At 40.2% G+C, this 25,961-nt stretch overlaps 1 protein-coding gene across 2 annotated transcripts; it reads left to right on the top strand.

The window, feature by feature from the left end:
- Window positions 1–1,561: 1,561 nt before the first annotated feature.
- Window positions 1,562–20,439, top strand: LOC133455193 (PH and SEC7 domain-containing protein 4). Of its 2 annotated transcripts, XM_061734112.1 has the most exons (17): window positions 1,562–1,740; window positions 2,497–2,632; window positions 3,455–4,136; window positions 4,445–4,526; window positions 4,653–4,956; window positions 7,850–8,887; window positions 11,134–11,214; window positions 11,320–11,432; window positions 11,543–11,601; window positions 11,816–11,905; window positions 12,010–12,053; window positions 12,148–12,320; window positions 13,588–13,658; window positions 13,751–13,896; window positions 13,985–14,129; window positions 19,178–19,324; window positions 19,408–20,439. In XM_061734112.1, exons 3-17 carry the CDS (start codon window positions 3,618–3,620, stop codon window positions 19,690–19,692), a joined length of 3,297 nt encoding a protein of 1,098 aa, XP_061590096.1. In that variant the 5' UTR covers window positions 1,562–1,740; window positions 2,497–2,632; window positions 3,455–3,617; the 3' UTR covers window positions 19,693–20,439. The 2 variants fall into 2 exon arrangements, with proteins under 2 accessions (XP_061590096.1, XP_061590095.1); XM_061734111.1 differs by lacking the exon at window positions 2,497–2,632.
- Window positions 20,440–25,961: the final 5,522 nt, after the last annotated feature.

The following is a 25,961-nucleotide window of genomic DNA, read 5'->3' as shown; positions in this document are numbered from 1 at the left end:
GCGTAGACTGCGTAGCCGTGGCTCTAGAGCTCGCAGCGCTCCGCCATCCGCTCTCCGCTCTGGCCGGGATGGAGACGCCGGTGGGCAGGATGCACGTTTGGGTGGGCATAGCCCACCCCTGCCCCCCCTAAAACCGGCCTCGGTGCTGTGTCCACCGTTTGATGACAGACCAGAGGCTGAGGGGACTGGCCCGGGACTTTGACGAAACGGGAGGCGCAGACTTCGCGTCAAATAGGCAAGAACATCTTTATTTAATTTAATGACGCCAGATCTGGCTGGGGTTTTTATTGTAGCATCGGCTATCTGCTAGTTGAAACGTGTGGTCTGTTAGTCTGTCTGAGTTTTATGGTGTTTTTATAGTTCATGCTTAATGGTGGGGTACTTTCTTTTTTTTTTTTTTTTTTTTTTTACTTTTTTGTAGGTGCGCCGTCACCTTAATGTTTAGCTGTGTTTTGATCTGTGTTTCTGGTGCGCCGTCACCTGTTTAGCTGTGTTTTCATCTGTTTCTGGGTGTCAAAACAGTGGACGGGGGCTAGCAGTGGCCACCGTCTGACGTCACTACCCAGAATGCATTGCGGTGTAAACAACAATGGCGACCTACGAGTTAAATTATATTTTCAAATTTTATAAAAACGAAGACATCAACAAGGTTTTTTATATCACATTGTTATAATTGATACCAACATTTATCTTTTAAGACCTACATGTCTTAATAGCCAGGGTTCCTTTTAACAGACAACTTCATATTGCAGACCTGACAAAACAAGGTTTCACAGAGGGGGTCAGACTAGTTCAGTGAATTTGATTACTTGCTGTTTACCCTCTTAATTCCCGTGGAAGTAATAAATTAACTTTTCAAAAATTACTTCTACATTTTGGAATAGTTTTTGCTCTAAAAGTAGTGGCACGTGTTATTGTTCATTTGAGCTTGTATTTACTTGAATCAGTTGAATATGTAAATTTAAGTTCCTGCTTTGTAAAAACTTATAACTGAAAAAGGATGTAGGTTAATTTCTTTTTAACATAACTTTATAAACCCTGAGGAATGTGTAGTATAAGTGTCAAACTGGCTTTTCTGATAACAGCTTAGACAAAGCCGGTGAATCAATAGAAAAGAAGCGCTGCATAGCTAAAGACTTGTGTAAATTGACCGAGGCTGATTTCAGGTTTTACCACATCTGCTCTGGTGTGTCTGCTGGAATGAAGCTGAACCACTCCCCTCACTCGGTCTGCATTTGTATGCTCGCATGCCTTTAGGGGTGTGGGCGTGGGCTGTGGCCTCCCAGGTGTCCTTACAGCTCCAGATTCATCTGCCAATCAGAAATGAGCTTTCTTTTCCTCTTTGTTGCCACTCAGCAGCTTTCCCCCTTGGCCTCCTGGAGTTTACTGCTGTGAGGCTAAGAGCAGAGAAGGAGGCAGTGATCCTGACAGGGACAAGAAACTCAAAGAAGAAAGATTAAAGACCAGACCAGAGTAGGACTAGGACTTGCATGTACCTTTATGCCACATGAGAGACTTTAGGAGAGTGGATGTGGGACTTGTTTGTAGCGGAGCAGACACAATCAGCTTGGTGTTGCCGGTGTGCTTCTGTCAGTGTTGAATGTGTCTGTAGGTGCATGGCTCTTTGACAGCAGCAGGAACCCATTGTAACACAGAGGTGTTTTTCCCTCCCACGAGTCTTGACTTAAAGCCTCACAAGCTGGCAGATCATATGATGTTGCTTTTAAGCGCCTGGTGGGGGTAAGTCATGCTTAACTGTCAAGACAGATTCTTTCTAATGAGATACCTTTTGAGGTCCTTTCTAAAACTTGTGTCCGTGCCATGCTCATGGGGATGGTTCACAGACTTACTGTCATGTAACTGTTACACTTAATGTCACAGCTTTTCATTTTACAATTATGTCTTGTTCCTCTTTTACTTTTGTTCATTCAGGTATGATTGTTAAATTTCTACTTCCTCACCTTGTGATAGTTTATCAAAACTTCCTATCCCGCAGCATTTAATCAAATCCTTTTTCTTTTTCAACTGAACTGTTTTTTTTTATTTTACAGTGCTTCGCCTGTCCTTTTATGTTAGTGCTTTTAATTTTATGGTGTTGAGACATTTTTCTCTTTAGAAAGCTTCCAAATAATCTAAAGATTATTTATTGAATTCAAAGCATCAACAATGCTGCAAAAAATAACATCACCTGCAGTGGAAGACCACTGTTGAGATAGAAAACAATATATTTGATCATAGATTAGCAACGGTTTTAAATCAGAGCAATATAATATTCAAATAGTCCAAATAACAATAAAAAAACCCACTTTGTTCTTATTCATTGCATTTTCGCTTTTTTTCCTCATTAGTCTATGACATCTGGAGGTATTACTCTTTGAAGAACTCCATTAGTTCTTTGTGTTTCTTAATTTTTTTGAATGTCAAACAGTAATTTTTAGATTTTCTGTGTTAATTTTTGCGAACTTCATTGCTGTAGCAATTTTTGCACCCTGACAGGAACTGAAAAGTGAGCACCCACACAGGAAATGTGGTCGAAGTTTATCCCGGATGTTGGGTTACATGACGTGAATAGCATAATGAAGATACAGGGTCTTATAAAAAGTGTGCCAGTAAGAGGAAGAGCTACATGATGGTGAGATCAACTTAACCGTAATGATAAATGTGTTAAATGTGACATTTGAGTTTCCTAAAAACACACCTGTGTAAAAACACAGGTGGTGTGTGTTGTTTAGGGTTGGCTGCTGGTGCTGGTGTTGTTGGAGTGATGTCCTTTGTTTGTGTTGACAACATTCAGTGAAACCAAGTTCAGGGTCATGTTTTAGACAGTCTTATCCATCAGCCGCAGTCACAGTGGAGCATGGTGATAAAATGATAAATCCAGGACAAATGCAGTTAAACTGTTCACCAGAAACAGCCCTTCAACCCCACCCTCTGCATGATTCGTAATGTGTTTTACAGAACAGGCCTCTGTATCTTTTTGTCTGTCTTGCTCACTCGCTCTGCTGATTTTCTGTGGTCAGGAAGTACTTTTCTGTCATTTCACTTAAGTGTGTTGCGTGCACATCTGCAATGACATACTAAGGAGTAAAGCCAACTGACTATTAAGAAGAATGGGTTAAAAAACAAACAATAACTGGATTATATTTCTCTGCAAGTGGTGAGCGTAGAATTTCAAATGCTGCTTTTACTACAAAGTCTTATGAATGCCTTTTTTGTCCGTCAGCTAGTTATATATTCCTTGGGGAGTTTCCCCCCCAGAAAATAACAAAGATCAGTTTGAAAACAACATTGTTTTTGTCATTATACATCAGACTGTTCAGACCACACATACCATTTATAACTTTTATTTCTATTTTTGCTTTGGATGGGGGTGTGGTTAACTTTATTTTTGAACAATAACATAGTTTCTTTTCTTCTTCTCTTTTGGAAACGGACCCGTGAATGGTCACATCAGATGCTGTGATGTGCCTCAAGGTCTCTCAGCGATAACACCTTACAAGATGATCACCACTCACGCAGCAGAGAAGGACCTTTTGTAGTCGGAGAGCATTCACGGCTTCAACATCCTTTCACCAAAACCCACCGAGAGCGACAACTGAAGGGACTTAGAGGCACTAATGGAGCGGGAAAACGTGTGCACTCCTGAGCCCGATGATGAAGAATCATTGCTTCATCAGCCTTGTCAAGACTCATCTGATCACAAATGGATCAGTGGGGAACAGGAGTCCAATATGTTGGATGAGACAGAGATGCAGATAGACCAGACACAGCAGGCAGATCAAGACTGTAGCTCTTCAAACACAGATTTCATGATGCCCGAGGGAGCAGAAGAGTGGGCGCAAAGTGTATGGGAGATGCGCCCTGTCTCCTGTACCAGTCCTCCGTTTTCCTTTGCTACGGTGGAGTGGGACATGCCAGATCCCTCTGCAGAAACGCCTCAACTCATGACTGACAGCAGCTTGGCTAATGAGCTGCACTCTGGTGGTGGGATGACTGTACGCAGCGCTTCCCCATCACTTCACCGGCCTCAAGATATTAATGCTGAACTATTCACGCAAGACGACGAAGAGGAACACGATGCGTTTGATTCATGGCTTCTTATCTCAGACGCTGAATGGACTGCAGGATACGCTGAGGTATGTGAGGATTATATAAAGAACTGTTATGTTCTGTAATTTGATCTATTTGATCTATTTCTGAGTGAGAATACTTAGATAAAGTGTAGTGTCATAAACCCGGCATTTGCTGGCTGTACTTATTATCATCTCACTCATTGTCATTTTGTGTCAATCATTTGGTTTAGTGTCGTAGGACGAGCACGTGGGAGGAATAGAGCAGATATAATATTGGTCAGATGAGGCTTAGAGTCTACTCGTGAACCCACTGGCAATCACAAGTTTTTCTCTCACAACTTATGTTCAATGGCCTGTGTTGCAATTTCCAGCCATGTGATTCTGCAGATGTGAAAGAGCTGAAGACACAGGAAAAGGAAGACTCGGCACACGAGCTGTTACACAGTAATAACGGTACGTAGTTCTCAGTAAGTGATGTATGGCAATTCATATGTCATTTGTTTGTTCGGGTTTGAGAGAACGCGTTCATCATTTTTGGTCTCTGGGTTTCTCACAGTATTTATGTTCAAAAAATTTCAGAGATCTCACCAAGGGCAGAGTCAGAGGAAGGTGACGGACGCTCAGTAGCTTCTGATCTTGTTGAAACATTCGAGGAGATTCAAGGCTTAGAATATGAGGTGGACGCTTTTGTGGATGTAAAACCAGAAGAGGAACAGGATGTTCTGCTGACAGGACAGGAAGACTCAAACGGTGAACCAACTTTGGCTAATGGTGTCGAAACTGAAGAAGAGAGCGAGGAGGGCAATGCTGAAGAAGAGCAGGGTGTGACTGACGTGTCCAGTGATGAAGAAAGTGAGGAAAGTGTCGGCAGTTTGACAGCTGTGTAAGTATCCAAGAAAAGGGGAACAGGAAATTTGAATTAATTATTCGAATAATGTGATTGAATTAATGGGGAAATACTGTCAAGCACAAATACTTAACACTGATGCCCACCATGCCTAAATAACCCCTTTTTATGACGCATAGGACAATTGTTAATTATGTCTTTGTTTACAACTAGGGGTGGGTATTGGGAAGGACCTCACGATACGATACGCATCACGATACTTGAGCCACGATACGATACACATTGCGATATCTCGATTATGCGATATCCCGATTATTATATTCTACATAGTTCCCTGAAAAATTTAAAAATGCATTACACATCTTAAAATCCAAGTTGTATATATGTACATCAGATGATAGTGATGGATCTTAAAATCCAAGTTGTATATATGTACATCAGATGATAGTGATGGATCTTAAAATCCGAGTTGCACGTTCATCAGATTATAGTGACAATTCATGGGACAAACTGAGTCAAAACAATGTTTTATTATAACTATACAAGCTAAAGTTACAACATATTTGTATATGTTTTTCATATTATTTACATCATATGAAATACAGGAAATTTAGTATGAGGTTGCTTTAATTATGTGGCAAATGATAATAAACACAAGAAAGATGGGTACTAAAACCAAGGACAGGCACAGTGATCAGTCAGTATAGATATAAATCCATAAATAAATAAATAAACTTCTGTCCATTATTTTTCATTTTTTAAGGACAGGCAATTGTGTTATATAAAAAATAAATTATAAAATGAAATAAAACGTGAAATAAAACCTGAGCTCAGTGCAGGGCCCTCCCAGGGTTGGTAGAGAGTGGCAATGCCCAGGACTGTCACTTAGGTAGGAGCACTGGGTGATATAATGGGAAAAAGATCGGGGATAAAAAATATAAAATAAAAATAAATAAATAATAATAATTAAAAATTAAAAAAAAAAAAAAAAAAAAAAAAAAAATCGATATTCAAATTTTGAATATCGATATTGAATCGGGAAAAGTATCGCGATATATTGCCATATCGATATTTTTGCCCACCCCTATTTACAACTAATGATGAATCAATGTTGACTAATCCGTTTACTAAAAAGTAGTTTACTTCTGAGTTCCAGTTGGTTTTAAAACATTGTAACACTTATTGTAGAGATCTGTTAACTTAGACAAGACAAGACGAGACAGTTTAGTTGATACTTTTAATAAGGAGCTTGATAGACTAAAACACTCCCAAGTTATCTCGTATAGCAAATATTTAGGTCTTATCTACAGACAGGTTGATCTTCTTCAGGCTGAATAAGAATTTTATAACGATCAAATCCATAGCATTAAATCTTTTTGATTGAAGTGACCCAGTAGTTTTGACAGACATTCACTCACTTGACATTTTATTAGATAGCCCTTACTAGGACCGAGTGGGACCCCATTTTGCGTTTAGGAATTACTTACTCCCTAAGGAGTCAGAAACTTCACATTGCTAAAAGAGTTGTTAAAACTGAGTTGCTGCTAGGGTTGCCACCTTTCAGAAATAGAAATAAGGGACGCCCGGATTTCAGCAGCGCAGGAGCCAAAAAAAAAGCCCCAAAACTTCTAAACTGAATAAAAATGTGTTTATTTTATATGAAAAAGCTAAATGCTTTGATTTAAAGTTTAAAGTGCTTTAATAGCATTGAACTTGCATGACTGTACAGACAGACAACCATACTAGCAACTGAAATATCCTCCTATGCTATGTATGTCCACATCAGCCCAGATGTATAATATAGCCTACAGGTGAAGAATATGGGGTAAAAGTTAATTTATTTCAATAATTCAACTAGAATATGGTGTAAAAGTTAATTTATTTCAATAATTCAACTAGAATATGGTGTAAAAGTTAATTTATTTCAATAATTTAACTAGAATATGGTGTAAAAGTTAATTTATTTCAATAATTTAACTAGAATATGGTGTAAAAGTTAACTTATTTCAATAATTCAACTAGAATATGGGGTAAAGGTTCATTTATTTCAATAATTCAACTAGAATATGGTGTAAAAGTTAATGAAAATACGGTACAAATCGTGTCCCGTATTAGTTCAATACGGGACGCAACATTTTTTTCTCAAATAAAGGACAATTCCGTATTTTACGGGACGGGTGGCAACCCTAGTTGCTGCACATCTGTGACGCGAATCTCCTGTCATCCCGAACATACACTAATGAACTGAGATCCGGTGTACATTTGAATACAGTGACAGCAAACAGCTAAACAGCAAACCAAATGACCAACAGAATAAACAACCAAAGACCTGTCAGGACTGGTGTGGTGAGGACCCAGATGCAGGAGAGCGAAAGGCAGGAGTTCAACAGAAAAGGGTTTATTTACAAAAAACAAAAGCGCTGCTTGGCAGGATCAAAAAACAGGGATAAAAAAACTTAAGCAAAAACTTGGCAGGACGCATGGAGGGAAGCACAGTACGGAACTACAAGGAGCAGGGGAAAGACAAGACCAGGTATACACAAGGGGGTAACGAGACACAGGTTCAGACAATCAGGGCAGATGGAAGACAGGCGGGGGAAAACAGAAACACAAACTGGGGGAAATGTCAACCACTGACAAGACTATCCGATTTAAACAACCAACCACCTGATTGTAGGAATGATCAATTGACAGACCAATTAAACAACCAGCTGATTAAACAAGCAACCAATTACCTGATTAAACTGCGAACTAATTCATTAGATGATAAAATTAACCACCAAAAATTAACCACTTACATAACCAGCAAATTTTTCTAATAATGCCCATCTTGGGGAAAATCCAGACAAAACAAAACAAAACAACTGCAATATTAATCTAATTTAGTTTAGGTGACGTTAACTTACTTTACTTCATTCTCCATCAGTAGGGACGTCTCTGCAGAGCCACTGGAGGGTGAAGATCTTGGACTCACCACAACCACAGACGAGCTGATTGATCTGCAGGAGCCAGACCTTTTGAAGGATAGTGGGCACTCAGGAGCCGAGGAGGACGCAGAGACGCTGGAACGGTTGCATGAAAACCTCACAGTTGAGATAGCAGGATCAGGAATGTGTGAAGATGAAGATCGTAATGTAGCCCACCAACAGCCAGATGTTGCAGACAACAACAAGGAAACATTGATACAGGAGGTGGAAGATTCAGAAAAGATAGAAAACTCCCCAGAGGGACTTGAAGTTAATGAAAATCTGGAAGAGACTATTTGCTTAGAGCAACAAGAGTGTGATCAAACGGCCTCACAGGAAAGTGTGGTTCCACTGCAACGTGGACACCCTGAGCCTGAGCAGCCGGACATGATTGAAAAACCAGAACGGATGCTAACAGAGGTGTCACATGAATTAGGCCACCAGTTAGAACAGTCACTGCAGCTAGATCCGTCATCAGAAATCGAAATGGGAGACCAGTCCACCCGACTTCAACAAACTGAGCATCCAGAAGACTCCGCTCTGTCAGAGCAGACGGTTTCTGCTGAAGCTGAAGAGCCTGGAGTCACATCGCAGCCAGAGCAGATGGGGCCATCAGAGCAGGATGAGGAGTCACTGCAGATGACAGACTCACCTCAGCAGACACTTTCAGAGCAACCCGTGCAAACTGAGCGATCGGATGAGTCAGAAATGCTAAAACAGCTGTCCTCTGAGACCGAGGTTAGGCAGCAGACAGAGGAGGCCGACTTACACCAGGTGGATAAACAGGCTGACATGTTGGATCCTGCCGAGGATTTTGGAGATCCTGACGGTGGAGTTGTAGAGAGAGTTGTGGGAAATGGAGAGCAACACAAAACCCCTGACACAGCGGAGCCTTACATGAATGGACAGGTGGACAGAGAGAAGGCCCGCCGCCTCGCTGAGCGGCTCTTTAAGTTAGACGGGATACAGCGCACAGATGTGGTCAAGCACACAGATAAAGAGTAAGCTCACATGTTTATATTATTTCTTAAAATATTTCTTATTTTTTTAAATATTGATATACTCTTTTTATATTAAAGTTGGATCCCTGGCACATTGTTATAAACACTGTAGATCACATAAAAGATAACAATTATATACAATGATCTACATTAGGGCTGTTCGATTAATCGATTTTAAATCGTAATCGCGATTATGTAATTAGAACGATGCTAAAACGTGAAAATCGTAAAATCGATTTTTCACTTTTTTTTTTTAATTATTATTTTTTTATTTTTTATTTTTTTTACCTTGTCTGCACACATATTAATGATTGATACCATATTAATGATTGATGGAAATACCTCTCAATACCTGCGACAAGTGCCCCATCGGAGAGGCTCTTTAGTGTAGGAGGGGGCGTTGTAACATGCCACCGGGCATCCCTCAAGCCAGATGCGCTAGACCGGCTCGTGTTCCTTGCAAAAAACTTGCAAATGTGAATAGCAAATGTAATGACTGACATTACACACCTCTACCTCCTTCATGGGTTGCATTATTATTTAGCATGCAAAGACCCAGTTTAGTTTTATTATTAATTAGAAAATGTCTTGTTTTATTTAATTGGAAATATAACTTACTGTATGTTTGCAACTGCTGATTTGCTGATTTTTTTTTCCAGAGATAAAACTTTATATTTTATTATATTTTTTAAAACTTTTTTTCAACTTATTTTACATAGTTTTGCACTTTATTCATTCATCTTTGGTTTAATAAGAGCAAAGTTTGCACTTAAAGCCCAATGGGGCTCAATAAAAAAACAGCATATTTGAAATAATTTCTTTGCCTTTTGTCAATTCACAAAATAATCGTAATCGTAATCGAAAATTGGATTTTGAGAGAAAAAAATCGAGATTTTATTTTTGGGCAAAATCGAACAGCCCTAATCTACATATTGAGCCCAGAAAGAGAATATGAAATGATATTTTAGTTAGTGCTTACTGTTAATGGAGGTGATTGGGTTCAATTATCGTCTCACATCGATGAAAATCAGCTTGTGGTAGTCTTTGTAATATTGGTAAACATCGAAGCATCATTCAGTTAAACAATGTAATATTGTACTGAGATGAAACTTGTGATTTCCACCACTACTTTCATGGTGTCAGGTACAAGGTTTACAAATTTAACCAAAAAAACAAAAAGTGATGCATGTGTGTGCGTTACAAATAACTGAACATTTCCTTAGGCGGCGACTCAGTCTCTGCATCTTTCACATTCATGACATGATATCATGATGGATAAAATCACCTATAAAACATAGATTTGATATGTTGCTGTAGTACTCCTGATGAAACGCTTGTTTGCTCGGCTCGGATGGTTTAACTTCTCTTGACAATCAAAAAACTTGATGCTGCGCTTCCTTTAATGTTTTTTTTTTCTAATACTGGCTCCCTCTGTGCTGCTATAGCCAAAAAAGATGTTCCTCCTTCTATCCACAAAACTCTCTCAGTTTAGGTGTAGTAGCATCCAACTTACTTGGTTGGTGAAAGCATTTCACCAACCAAGAAGTCTCCAGTGGATTGAATGTCTTCCATATGAAATTTCCATCTACTTTTCTTTTTTTTTTCTCCACACAAATCTAATATTCCCCTTGTTGTGGAAATGTAACCATGTTGGGAGGTATTTGAAGAGGTGCAGTGAAAATGCCTCTGGGGTCTTTCACATGCAAAACAAAATGGGATATTGACGAGACTGTCCCGCCTTGAAAGTGTTGTGAATGAGGACTTATGTTAAAGAGTTGGAGGACACAGGACAGGCCAGTGTCATCTGGGCCTGGGGGGAAAACTATGGTGGTTTCAGATTAACATATTCACAGATCCTCATTTTATTGAATAAGGAAAACGAAGTTGTACTCAATGTTTTGTTTTGGTGGCAAAATTAAGAAATATACATCTGTGAGGGAAGATTAATGGGTTATTTTATTAAAAAGAAAAGAAAAAGCAGATTACTAACTGCTGGAGTGAGACTGTAAAGCCCAGAGCTGTTAATTTTAGCATTATGGCTGTAGAGATAAAGTTTTTCAGGTGAAAATGATAAAATAAATAGTTCCATATCTAATGGTGTTATTAATTGGATATTTTAGTCCACGTTCCTTTATTCCTGTAAAGCATCATGGTTACATATCTGAAATTGTTTCACCAGCTTTGGTTTTGAGTAAATGTTGCAATTTTCTGAACTTTTCTATTTTTTTTTCTTCCTCCTCTTTTAGTAACGACTTCAGTCGTGCTGTCGGAGAGGAATATCTCAAATTCTTTGACTTCACCGGGCAAACTCTGGACCATGCCCTCAGGTAAGAACAGCAGAAGAGGAGAGTTGAGATAACCTGTTCTGACGTCTCTTGCTAAACAGACTCAAAAAGCATGTGAGTCCATCTCTTTCCTTCCCTGTTCCTCAGATCCTTTCTGAAGGTGGTGATACTGATCGGAGAGACCCAGGAGAGAGAGCGGGTGCTGCAGCATTTCTCCTCCCGCTTCCATCACTGCAACCCCACCTCCTTTTCTTCTTTAGGTGAGTCTGACTGGTACTATGATATAAATGTGTCACGGTGAAGGATACGGCGAGGGGAGTGCACGTAAAACAGATGTTTGTGTCATTGATGCCGTTTTCGACGTCCTCAGGGGCCGTGTTGGCGCTGACGTGCGCGTTGATGCTTCTCAACACTGACTTGCACGGACAGGTAAAAACGATTAACCAGGCTGTACATTCTCGGTTTGACTCTGCGACGCCCTGCAGGTTCCCTCACGTGTGTGTGTGTGTGTGTGTGTGTGTGTGTGTGTGTGTGTGTGTGTGTGTGTGTGTGTGTGTGTGTGTGTGTGTGTGTGTGTGTGTGTGTGTGTGTGTGTGTGTGTGTGTGTGTGTGTGTGTGTGTGTGTGTGTGTGTGTGAAAACAGCATGTAGGAAAATCCATGTCATCCTCTAAGTTTGTCTCCAACCTGGATGGGATGAATGAGGGCGAAAACTTCAGCAAAGACCTGCTGAAAGTAAGCACGCCACGTTTCTTTTTCATTGAACATTTCGAGGGAAGTCAAATCCTGATTTTTTAAAGAAATTATTAAACATTTATGTCTCCTTATGATTATTGCAGAGTCTTTACAACTCAATAAAGAGCGAGGCGCTGGAGTGGGCCGTGTAAGTATCTGCACAGACTGACAAAAGTCAAAAACCTGATCCGTGATTTCCGTGCGTAATCTCACCCGTGTTCTTCCTCCATTGTGTCTTCAAGGGATGAGCAGGAGCTTAAAACCTCGGTGTTGCTGGAAGAAAGTGCAGGTGATGCTCCGACTCTGCGGTCTAAAGCCAACCCCTTCCAAGACGTCCCCGTCGACAAGAAGGCCTCTGTGATGAAACAGGGATTTCTGCAGAGGAAGCTCCACGCCGACATCGACGGCAAACGCAGTGAGTGTGACGCAAACACATCCACGCGGCGTCGGCCCTTGCAGACTCAGTCGCGTATTATACGCTAAATCACGTCATCAACATATACGCTGCGTATATGTTGATGACGAAACGTCTGAGGCTTTGCAGGGGCTGCTGAAGTGGAGTGGACTCTCTCCACGTGGCTGTGCAAACAGTTTAGTTACATTTAAAATACACGTTCAATTGAAAACAAAGAGTTATTGGAATTCAATTCAATTCAAAACTATTTCGAACACAATAGTGCAAGTATCAAATATCTTGACTCAGAAGGTACACAAATTAATAATAATAATTGTACACAGTATAAATATATATTGTGGTCATTACAAGCAGTTTTACTCATAAATATTTCTATACGCATTTAAAACATACATATACACATATACTTCTTACTGTCCATATATGTATAGATACATGCATTTCCACATACATATATACACCCATAATCATACAAGTCCAGTTCTCCCACCAGCCCCTCACCCAGCACCCAGAAAGACTACGATTACAATTAGTTTAGAGTTAATTCATAAGGAAAGTTTTTCAGATTTTAAATGTTGACACAATCGCCTAATTAATTATTACCAGGTCTCAATAAAATGCTTTTGTTTTTCTCAAAATACCACAGGAATATAGTACAAAAGCATCTTTACTTAATCATATCTGTACAAATCTGTTAATGCCACCCAGCTTTAGGTGGTACAGTGAGAAATTGCACTCCAATCCACGTCATCTTCTGCTTTGATGCTTTTGGTAAAGTTACCACTTAATAACACATTTTCAGACTTTACCGTCCAGAATGAAGATGATTTGGCTACGTCAAAGTTTTTGAGTTGGTACTCAAGCCAGACACCTAAATATATACTCTCTAGTACAGAAAATGTGTTTTTCTTTTTCTTCATCAGCATTGTAGCTGATTAAATATAAAAGTCAGGAACAGGTGTCAACTAATCAGGAATCTGAACAAATGTTATATTTCCCTTATCAATTGCTGTTCAAATGAAAAAAGAAAGGTAATTACAATTTGAGAAAAACTAGACTATTTAGTGGTGTAATGAGATTTACTTTTAACTGACATTTTTAGGACACAAGTATCAGTAGTTATAATCACCGTCAATTTATCCTTTTAATTGTGCAGCATCACATTGAGATGAACTTGACATGTTCTGATGGAGGGTACTACTTGCAGCAAGGACTTATAAGTGCTATAATTAACTAAGTCTGCTGTATGTCAATGTGTCTTTGGCAGCTCCTTGGGGCAAGAGAGGCTGGAAAACCTTCTATGGAGTTCTGAGGGGAATGGTCCTTTACTTACAAAAGGTCAGTGACTGAGCTTCTATTGGTCTTCAGATTATAGTCTTGTGCCTATTTTATTTGACATGATTATTTTGTGTGTCCGTGTGCTGCGACAGGACAATTACCGGAGTGATCAGCAGACTTATGAGGAGGTGGTGAGTGTGCATCACTCTCTGGCAGAGCAGGCAGCCAACTACACCAAGAAGCCGCACGTCTTCCGTTTGCAGACGGCCGACTGGAGAGTCTTCCTCTTTCAGGCTTCGTAAGTTGCATGAACATGTTTGTACTTGACCTACAGCACAGGCATTTTGTGCCAAAGTGTGCAAGCATATGTATGTTTTCCTTCACAGATCCAAAGTGGAGATGAACTCGTGGATCAGCCGGATCAACTTGGTTTCAGCTCTTCAATCGTCACCTCCGTTTCCTGCTGCCGTCGGCTCTCAGAGGAGGTTCTTCAGACCGATCCTCCCTGCTTCACAGTCTGCTCACACTTTGGTACATGCTTTTCCTCTTTATGTATTGCTTTATATTCAACTTTTCTTTGTCACAATAATTTGTTTCCATATCAAGTCTTTAACTTTAGAGCCATGGGGGGTGTTTTCAGCAGTTGCATACATTACATATTAAGAACTTCAAAAAAGGCAACTTAAAAACATAGTATGGCCACAATGTAAAAGTCATGTGTATTTTTTTTTATTAGGGCCCGAGCACCTTCAGTGCGAAGGCCCTATTGTATCTGTAGGAATTCTTCGCGTTATTATTATTATTATTATTATTATTATTTTTCTGACGAAAGGAGGGCCTTTTTGCCCCCCTAAACGTGCCCAAAAAGTCACCAAATTTTGCACCCTAGTCAGGCCTGGCGAAAAATTTGATATTTAATGGTTTGCATTAATGGGCGTGGCAAAATGGCTCAACAGCGCCCCCTTGAAAACTTTGTGCCTCAAGCCCCACGATACGGTTTGACGTACATGCACGAAAATCGGTACACACCTGTATCATGGCGCAACTGAAAGAAAAGTCTCTTGGCGTCATGCCCGAAACCGAACAGGAAGTCGGCCATTTTGAATTAGTCGTGTCATTTTGGCGAAATTTATGCCATTCCTTCGAAAGTTAATTCAGCCCGAACCGTAACGTGCCCCCAAGTGTGTTATACATCAAAATGTGCGTCTCCATCCTGCGACAACACGCATTACTTTTCTCTTTCAAAAGCGTTACCGTGGCGGCGCTAGACGCCAAAAAGCGCGCCCACCCTTCATCTGATTGGTTCGACAGAAAAAACTTTGTGCCTCAAGCCCCATAATACGGTTTGACGTACATGAATGAAAATCGGTACACTCCTGTATTATGTCGCAACTAAAAGAAAAGTCTCTTGGCGCCATGGCCGAAACCGAACAGGAAGTCGGCCATTTTGAACATTCTGAATTAATTGCGTAATTTTGGAGCAATATATGCCATTCCTTCGAGAGTTAATTCAGCCCGAACCGTATCGTGAACCCAGATGTGTTATACATCAAAATGTGCGTCTCCATCCTGCGACTACACGCATTACTTTTCTCTTTGAAAAGTGTTACCGTGGCGACGCTAGACACCAACAAGCGCACCCCCCCTTCATCTGATTGGTCCATATTTGATAGTTCCCCAAAAGGCACCAAATTTGGCACGCAAGCCAGGCCTGGAGATAAATTTGATATTTCATGGTTTGCATTAATGGGCGTGGCAAAATGGCTCAACAGCGCCCCCCGGAAAACTTTGTGCCTCAAGCCCCACAATACGGTTTGACGTACATGCACGAGAATCGCTACACACCTGTATCATGGCACAACTTAAAGAAAAGTCTCTTGGAGCCATGGCCGAAACCGAACAGGATGTCGGCCATTTTGAATAAATTGTGTAATTTTGGCGAAATTTATGCCATTCCTTCGGCAGTTAATTCAGCCCGAACCGTAACGTGCACCCAGGTGTGTTATACATCAAAATGTGCATCTACATCCTGCGACACCACGCATTACTTTTCTCTTTCAAAAGTGTTACCGTGGCGACGCTAGACGCCAAAAGGCGCGCCCCCCCCTTCATGTGATTGGTCCATATTTGATAGTTCTCCAAAAGTCACCAAATTTTGCATGCAAGACAGACTTGGCGATAAATTTGATATTTCTTGGTTTGCATTAATGGGCGTGGCCTAACGGCTCAACAGCCCCCCCTAGAATACTTTTATCTGCCATAACTTTTGAATGGTTTGACATAGGAAGTCGTGGGTGGTGTCATGGGATTCTGTAATGAGTCCTTAAGCTTAGTTGGCCTTAATTAGCCCCGCCCCTTCTTCTGATTGGTTGTCCCGATTTTCTGCTATAACTTTTGAATGGTTTGACATAGAGAGTCGTGGGTGGTGTCATCAGATTCTTTATGGAGTCCTTGAACTTCATTGGCCTGAATTAGCCCCGCCCCTTCTTCTGATTGGTTGTCCTTTTTTTATAATAAAATTGCCGCGAGCCGCCAGTCGCTCTCGCGCTGACTCCCGCTTCCTGATTCAAACGTCTGCCGGCCCCGCCCCCTGACCAATCAGTGGCGAGTAGGGTGATGGCGGCCCCGCCCCCCGACCAATCAGTGGCGAGTAGGGTGATGACGGCCCCGCCCCCCGACCAATCAGTGGCGAGTAGGGTGATGACGGCCCCGCCCCCCGACCAATCAGCTCCCTGTAATGTGGTGACTTCAGAAATATTCCCGGCTCAGCCCGGTTACAACCTTGGCAGAATGGTTACAAAAAAAGTAATAATTTAAATAGTAGGGTTTTACTAATATTTATAACTTACAAATATTTAAAAAATTAGGAAAAAAAAGTTCCAGACATTTTATCGCTATGTTGGTCTGTCCTAACCCAGTAGGTCAAATAAAAGGATAAGCTGAGACTTAGCTCAGCCAGATTATTGCGGTCTTTGCTGCCAGAGGTCGAGAGTTCAAGCCTGGCTTGATATGCCAAAATTTTTGTCAGCAATTTTTGTGTTTTTTTTACATCAAAATGTTCGTCTCTGTCCTGTGACGACGCACATTACTTTTCTCTTTCCCCTTCTTCTGATTGGTTGTCCCGATTTTCTGCCATAACTTTTGAATTTGAGTGGAGTTTGCGCGCGCAGCTCCCGCGGGGGGAGGGGCTGATGTTCAGCGCGGCCGCCATCTTGGTCGAGGCGCCGCATTGACTGCCTGAGAACGTCGGGCGTGGCCGCCATCTTGGATCGGTATCGCTTTAACTCTAGAGCGTTCACTTCTATTGTGGAAGGAGGTGTCTGCATAAGTAAAATAACTATAACTCACTTGATTTTCAACCGATTTTCACGCGGTTTGCTTTGTTACAAACGGCAGACATGTAGCTATGATACAGGATGCTTGATGTACGTTAAATATGCAAGCTTTCATGCTAAAATACGTTCTGCAGGTAGTCACACTTCAGGTATACACACACACACACACACACACACACACACACACACACACACACACACTATATATATATATATATATACACACACACACACACACACACAATATACACAATACAAAATACAGTATAGCATATTAATGAATGTATTAATATATTTGAATAACAGACATAACAAGCTTAAAAACAAAAAACATAACGGATGACAGCATACAATTGTCATAATGGAGAAAAAAAAGAAACATTTGGAAGGAGTGTGTGTGTGAGGAATTGTATATTAGTGTTATAAATTGAAATTATATAATAATGCAATCGCTATGATATATCATTTTACAATATAATACAGTCAAAAATATATGAAATGAAGCAACATACAATGCAATAATACAATATGCTATATTACTGGGTACGCTAATATGAAATAACAACATGTAATATAATATGGTATAATAGATTAATATAATATCATACATTCTGGACCATGAGATACAGCTGTACTGTATGATCGTCGTTCATTTGAGTGATCTGATTTTTTTTTTCATGGTTTGCATTAATGGGCGTGTCCTCACGGCTCAACAGCGCCCCCTAGAATACTTTTTTCTGCCATAACTTTTGAAAGGTTTGACATAGAGAGTCGTGGGTGGTGTCATGGGACTCGGCATTGAGTCCTTGACCATAATTGGTGACAATTAGCCCAGTCCCTTTTTCTGATTGGTTGTCCCTATTTTCTGCTATAACTTTTGAATGTTTTGACATAGAGAGTCGTGGGTGGTGTCATGGGACTCTGTAATGAGTCCTTGATCTTCTTTGCCCTGAATTAGCCCCGCCCCTTCTTCTGACTGGTCGTCCCTTTTTTCTGCTATAACTTTTGAAGGGTTTGACATAGGAAGTCGTGGGTGGTGTCATTTCTGATATGCTTATGGGGGGCGGTTGACGTGAGTGCGAGGGCCCGTTCATTGCTGCTTGCAGCTTTAATTATTATTATTTCTGCAGATATTTGCTCTTTTGATGTGATTTGAAAGTGTATTTGAACATAAATACAATAAAATAAAATAAAATAAAATAAAACAGAGAATAAGCCACGAAAAATGCAAAGAAGGAGCAGGAAGAAGCTATGCATATTTAAACTCTCCTTTTTGCCATATCCTTACATATACATGCATCGTATTATGCTTACTAAATATATAATCTATGGAATAATGCAATGATGATAATAATAATAAGAACAATAGTACCATTATAAAACAGTAAAGGTAGCAGTAATAAAAGTGTATTAATAATAATAATGATACTACTACTACTACTACTACTACTACTAATAATAATAATAATAATCCATACTATATACATCTAAAATGTAACTATACATTATCTGTGCTGTGTGATAATTAAACAGGTCCTGAAGTTTCAGTGATTTAGATTGAAAAGATTTTGTATGTTCAAAATACCTGACTTTATGTATGATCTGGATTGGCCTCTTTTGTAATATTGACAGTGAGTTTAGTGTATTTTTTATAATTGTTACCCCAGACCTCTATATTAAAATGTTTTAAAATTTAGAATGTATTTAAAATGTTAAATATGGAAGCAGTAAGGAACGGTAAAGACTTTGGAGTGAGCTGCTTAATATTATTTATGATAGAGATGTTTTTTTGCCACTTTTTTATATGTGTCTCTTTTGACATCAACATTTTGGATGTTTTTGTTTTCATGTTTAAATGCAAGAGTCTCAGTTCTCAGACTACAGGCATGCTGAAAGTTCATCCATCAAAACTCTTATTTAAAGTCATAACAAAAGCTTATCTCATGCTTGAGTCAGTAAGCAACATAATAACAAAAGCTTTAAAGATCCAGAGCTTCAACTAGTTTAAAATTATTGTCACTACCATATACATCTTTATGCATTGTGCAAACATTTTTCAGCATGTCTTGAGCCATCTCTGTTTCTGGGTAATACACGTATTAAATATAAGACTTTGTAACGTTACATATACAAACTGCTGCATGGTGATGAAGGCAGCCACATGGCGACCTTAGCTCCAGCCTCCATCAGCTGCTCTTAGTTAATTTGTATGTGTATTTTATATTTGTTGTGTCCCCCGTGCAGGAACGCCAGCTGCAGTCTCATACAGGAATGCTAAACTCCTTCAAGGCTGACCTGTCACACCAGCAGGAAAACCCTCCAGAGGGAAAGAAAACTAAAGCCAGGGACCTGGAGGAACACCGTGTCAGAGCAGAGTACCTTCATCACGAGGTACTAAAAGTGCCCTGAGTGAGATATTACATACAAGTGTGTAAAAATGTGTAGGTGATTTAATGTCTGTTGTTCGACCACAGGTGAGTCGCTATGAGATCTACATTCAGGTGCTGGAAGCCTGGCAGAGTGTGAAGACAGACAAGCATGCATTAAGCAACAGTGACCTGAACTTGTTTGACAAAACTGTGTGTGAAGACACAGTGGGAGAGAAGGAGGAGGAGGAAGGCGGGCTGAAAAAGTCTCACTCCAGCCCATCTCTTGAACTGGAGATAGCTCCTCCGGCAGTGATCAAAGTCAGGCGGAATATCTCAGAGAGACGGACTTATCGCAAGACCATCGTTCCTCGAATGAAGAAAGAGGTCTGAGGTGTGATGAGCGGTTAAGACCTTTAAAAATGAACATTTATACTTTTTGTCAATTTGTGGAACCAAAAGAGACTTATCTGAAAACTTCCTCAAGGAGTTTTTCTGAATTTCTGATCTCTTTGCGTATTTACAAGAACAAAAAAAAAAAAAAAAGGAAAGGAAAGACACCTAGCTGATCCCCAGTCCTCTAAAGACGGAGGTGAGAGCTCGATACATTTTTTGAGTGGCCTTTAAGTATGTGGACCTAATTTGTTTTATTTTGTTAGACAATTGTTTTGTTTTCTTAAATCTCAAAATATTGTAAAATTAAAAAAACGTTATCCACTGGCCTAAAATATGCCTTACAAAAGCAAACCACACGAGGGCGCTATAGAACAGGATTTCCGAGGGAAGACGGGCGTCGTCTGTTTATATTTCAAATTGCACTTTTGTTATTGTTAACCTTTTGTACGAAATAAGGATGTTACTTTTACTGTCTCTGCTGCATTGTTTGTTTAAATGAAGGACTCTTTTCTAAAAATGAAATATAACCTGTTTCAGGTCTTCTTAGTCACTGCTGTCTTTAAGGAGGTAAAATAATCCATATGCATTTGAACACTGAAATGTGTCAAATTCCTTATTTACATCACTGTACTTTTGTCAGTATTGAAACATAACTGCTGCATTTTATGAAAAATAAAAATGGTAGTTTTATAAATGCCAGAGTTATTCTTATTGTTATCATACATATATATATGATAACATATATCATCATCATCATTCATATATATATATATATATATATATATATATATATATATATATATATATATATATATATATATATAATTTAGATAATCATTTCAGTAACATGTATTTTTTGGCTGGAATTCTGTGACAGAGTATAATAGTATAAAATAATAAACAATGCTCTTTTATAGAACAAAATGTGTTTAATAGTCAGACTATTTAAATAATTTGAGAAAAAAAGAAGTTATTTGTGAATGAATTTTATCGTATTTGCCAGTTGTATAAAGAAGATCCAGCAGGGTTGAACTTTGCCTTTTGTAAATGCATAAAAAAAAGCCTTTGAAAGCTGAAATGTAGTATGTGTAACATTCTTTTCCCTTTGTTTGATCTGTTTTGGAGGACCTTGCCTCTCTTTGTGTCCTCACACTTCAATTTCCAGTCCTCAGATTTGTCTTTTTTTGTGAAAACCTCCACAGAGCTGTCACGGACTCACACATTATTAAAGACTGATTAAGTTGGGTAAAATTGTGCTCCTGATCCGTTGAGTGTAAAAAAAAAAAAAAAAAAAAATCAACTTAAGTGCCTGATTTTAAAATATAGAAATTATAGTGAAAGTCTGAAATGAAATGATCATTGTGTGTGACAGTATTCAGTCGGGACGGGTCCAATGTTGTGGTCTTTCACATGACATGTTGAGCCGCCGTCGACCTGGAGAGATCAACGGTATGAGCAGGATGTCTGGAATTAAGCCCACTCATTCCTCTATGCCCATCTCGGACCAAATGCTCAACAAACACACAGGACAGTGATGTGACATTAAGAAACACAATGAAAAGTAGAGATAACAGACAAAGACCCATCCTGTCTGGGTGTCTGGATTGGATCTAGAGAGACTGGACAAGTGGACATTTACTCAGTTCTGAAGCTCTTCCTTCACCTTGAAAATGTACAATACATACAGTACATACTCTTGGATGGACAGACAGACAGCAGGAAGAACTCTGCGCTTACTTGACATGGTGTTAGAAAAATCCCCTCATTCATCCTCAGGAATAACAAGAGCTCATTAAGATAAAGTCAGATTCTTCAGATGAGGGTGACTGATTGGCCACATGAGTGACAGGAGCCCAGGGCCATCACAACACCTTGGGATGCGGAAAGGTGATGCCGTATTGGCTAACCTACATGCTCTCGGGCCTGTGACGAAATGTTTCATTGAGAGGCAGCCATTAACGCTTCTTGTTTTTTGAATCAAACTGAAAAGTGAAATCATCCCACAGGCCACAATGAGGCCCGGAGCCACTCGTTTGGTTGCTGGCGTCACGGAGCAGCTCTCCAGGGAAAGCTCTTCTCACATGGCCTGTGGACCATGACTTCGGCAGTGGCGGTGGCCTTGTTTCCCTGGAGTGCCATCCCTCTCCTCCTCTGTGGCGACGATAATGAACGGCTGGAGCAGCAGGGGCTGCATTAGCTGGTGGGTTCAGAGGGCACCCATTCCAAAGAATTGGCCTTGTTTTTGTTCCGTCTGCAGCGCTCCGTTCTCGAGCTTTGTGCATCTCAGTCAGGCCTGGGCGGGTAATTAAAAAGGCAAGGGCTCAAGTAGGGATCATTAGAGGCTTTTCCTGTGTGGGCATCCAAAACAGACTCTTAAAACATCAGGTCACCTCTTGTTCTTCTTCTAAACTTTCACATTGGCTCTTAAAGTCTCATCATATTGAAGCCAAAACTCTCTGATAACCTGCTAATACAAACTGTACTATCAACCCCCGTGACCATCAGCTGTCTCCTCCCGATGCACATTCTCCATCTGCTGCAGACGCCTTGCACGCTCTACTTGTTACTGTTTCTCTCTTATCTGCACAAACACTTGATTTCTCCCTCTTCAGCTATTGAAGAAGAAAAAAAACGCTCCCCCCTCTGAGTGCCTTCTTTTTTTCTGCTTCTCTTTCATCATCCTTCTCTCTTGACTGCCGCTGTTGTGATGTGTCTTTTGCTGTCCAGGACCCTTGAAGTCTCTCTGTGGTCTTTTCAGGAGGTTTTGTTTTTCCGCTCAGACTCAGCTCGCCTATTTAGTAGACATTAACTCTTTTCTCGTTCCCTCCTGCTTTTATCCATCGTCCACTCACACCAGGACCTCCCATATTTTTACTGACTTCAAAAAGAAATATTGTTTTATTGCTTACTGATGGGGAAATGAACAAGAAGGTTTCGTGCACTCATTAGTGCGGCTTCTCTCGTGGCCGGAAATTTTCATTTTATTAGCCAGTCCAAACAAGAGTAACTCTTACAAATGCTCCCTTTTTCCAGCAAAGGAGCTTCTTAATGAAGGAGTTAAGGCAAGTGCCTTGCTTAAGGGCATTTTAACGCATGACCTCTTTTTGCCCTCAACCTCTCAAGCCACACACACACACACACACACACACACACACACACACACACACACACACACACACACACACACACACACACACACACGACCTCCTATGTCTGACAAGAGTCCTCAGGCGCAGACTCGGCAGCTTTTTTAGTCCAGGACAAACATAACAGCCGGGACTGTAAAGGACAGGCTTCATTGGTTAAATCGATATTCGGGGCGCAGTAAGAATGTTTGAGGACTTTTCTCCTCCTTATCTCCTCCATCATATCTCATTTAATTTGTACATTTATACAAGAGATACTCACAAATATCAATGAGGATAAGCGTTATTGTTCAGAGGAGTGAGGAAAAAGTTCCTTCTCAGTGATGTGAGAGACTGACACTTGAGGTTTTTACGATAAACGCTGCTTCTACAAGCTGTTGAATCATCGGCTGCACTTACTTTGCTTCTGCATATTGGTTCAATTTTTCTTAAAGCAGGCAACAAGCCAGTGTTATATGCTCATCTGAGCTTGAATTTACCGTATTATGAGACTATGTAAGGACCAAATGATTCATTTTACATCTTGATATGGAAACCTGGGATTTAAAAAGGGTATGATTTGCTTTTCCACCTGACTGCATGTGATGTTGAATGAAGTATTTGTCAGTTAAGTGTTTGACTCTGTGGACTCGTGCAGGTCAGCTCTGTCCCTGAGGGCAGCACCTGATACCTGGAAGATTTTATCCACCTCATGAGTGAGTGAGGATGTGTGTGTGTGTGTGTGTGTGTGTGTGTGTGTGTGTGTGTGTGTGTGTGTGTGTGTGTGTTGTGTGTGTGTGTGTGTGTGTGTGTGTGTGTGTGTGTGTGTGTGTGTGTGTGTGTGTGTGTGTGTGTGTGTGTGTGTGTGTGTGTGAGTGCCTTGAAAGGTGCCTTTTTCTTGATGTCTCCCAGTCAATAGCAGCTTCCTGCCTTCAGGGTCTGTGTGCTGTTTAATGGGTTGGTCTGACACAGGGCACCTGCCTGTTCCAGCACAGAAACACCCTCTGTTTGACCACTTCGCTCTGTTTGACTGGCACATTTGTTTCAGTTGCTTTATAGTCAAAGGTGGGGGAGATAAGATGGCTTTTTGAAATCTGAGGAAGCTGCTGTCATTTGAAGTTCTTTCAGGTGTTTTCAGACCTTTTTATGGGCCTGCGATTGCAGTGTTTTAAGTTCACGCTGTTCGAGTTTGTGGTGTTCTGGGTAAAGACGACTGATGGGAACAAATAATGGTGATGTCTTTGTCATGATTTCAAAAGACTTCAATTCCATTCAATTCAATTTTATTTATATAGCCTATAATATAATCTATATATAGTCTATTGCAACAGAAGTCTAAGCGCTTTCCAGAGACCCAGAACATGACCCCCGAGAAATTATTACATAAATATAACATAAAAAATGGCAGGTAAAAACTAGCCTAGTGGGAGAAAAACCTTAAGCCAAACAGTGGCAAGGAAAAACTCCAGGCCAGGATGTTAGCAAGCATATAGCAGACATCCACACAGACAGGTGGAAGCAGCAGTGGGATGATCAGAGGACTGCAGGTCAGCACGCAGCTCCTGAAGCTCCGGCCTGCAGGGGCAGACTAGCACAACAAACCACATGAACGATGGACAACAATGATGGCTATGAGATTTTAAGAGTGAGATTTTAAAGATTCTAAAGATTTTAAAGATGTGCCACTGTGATTGAAGCTGCAAGCTATGTCTGGTTGCCACCCATGAAATGATGCAATGTCACTGGCATCATTAACTGAAACATTAAGACAAACCCACCAGAGAAGCTGGAGAAAAACATATTAAGGCTCCTGGAAAAAATGAGGAAGCAGAGTTGAGTCTCATTCAATTTTCAAAAATATATACTACATTTTGAAGTATCATCAATTTGATGTAATTTCTAGATACGGTAGGGTTCACTCCCCTCTCAGTCAGAAACCGACTCCTGATTTGTTGTGGACACTATGAAACGGCAACTCTTTTTCTAAGTTCTGCCATGATGTTAATGTTCACCCTAACCGAATAATACAGCTGTTAATACCTAAACTCAGTCAGGTGGTTTAACCGAACGCAAAGGAAAGCAAAAAAAAAAGAAGTGTAAGAGTCTTCAGATGCAGTCGACCGAACAAATACAAACCTGAGTCTCTAGGATGACTGTTGTATGTTTTCTGACAGCTGAACTTTATTACAACTGAAATGTGAATAACTGAGGTTAAAAGGGTTCGATTTAATGATTTAAGATCATTTTTAGGGATACTAACAGATCTATCTGAACAGCTTAAGAAATTCCTTGTAAAATAAACAACAAATCCCTTCTTTTCACATTTTTATAGTTTTACTATGTTACTGTATGTACTGAAGTATGCAGGTGAGATAATTGCCTTGACTCAGACACTTTTCGGCAGGAATAAACAAATGTTTTCACAAGCTTTCAGGGTGCCATCACATTCAATTACGTCTGTGTTTCTTATTTTTCTTCTTGACTATGTGCACAAAAATACTCAAAAAATTGAAGAAAAAAAACTGGAGCTGTATCAGCATCGCTCTGGAGTCCACATTGCCGTGTTTTTGTACGCCAACGCATCAGGTTTCATCATAGACTGTATAAGAACAATTGGACAAAGCTGCTGTGACATCAAACGCAGGTTTTCTGAAGAGTGTTTTTAAACCTGGCACAGCTCCAAACGGGTGGTACGAGCAGGCCTGGAACATGCCCACCTTATTTCAGTCACAGTTAGCTATTTTAGATTGAAGTGGTGTCTGATGACCTGCCAGAATGGAGCTTTGGTGAGGGAAGAGTCTGTTAAATTTAGTGATGACTCCAGATCATTTTAACAGTTGTACTACGGGGCATTGGCCTAACTGGGGCTGTTTTGGTTTTGACTTTATTGCACATAGGTTAAACGTTTTGCAGCTTTGATAACCTTTTCTATTTTATTTCAGTGTTTGTGTATAAACATGGTTTTAGAGGATATTACTTTCCGGTCAGTCCCTTGCAGAATGTGTTTTGTGTTTTAGTTAATGTTAAGTGTAACACATTACATTGATATTGCAATCATGTGCAGCCTTAAGATGTGGAAGGTCGACGGACATCTGCAACAGAATCACTTGATGGCATAAAGGACTGTGATGCTCAAGACGG

The sequence above is a fragment of the Cololabis saira genome, chromosome 11 (genome assembly GCF_033807715.1).
Source record: "Cololabis saira isolate AMF1-May2022 chromosome 11, fColSai1.1, whole genome shotgun sequence".
Taxonomy (NCBI): Eukaryota; Metazoa; Chordata; class Actinopteri; order Beloniformes; family Belonidae; genus Cololabis; species Cololabis saira.
This window is presented reverse-complemented; position numbering and strand designations above follow the sequence as displayed.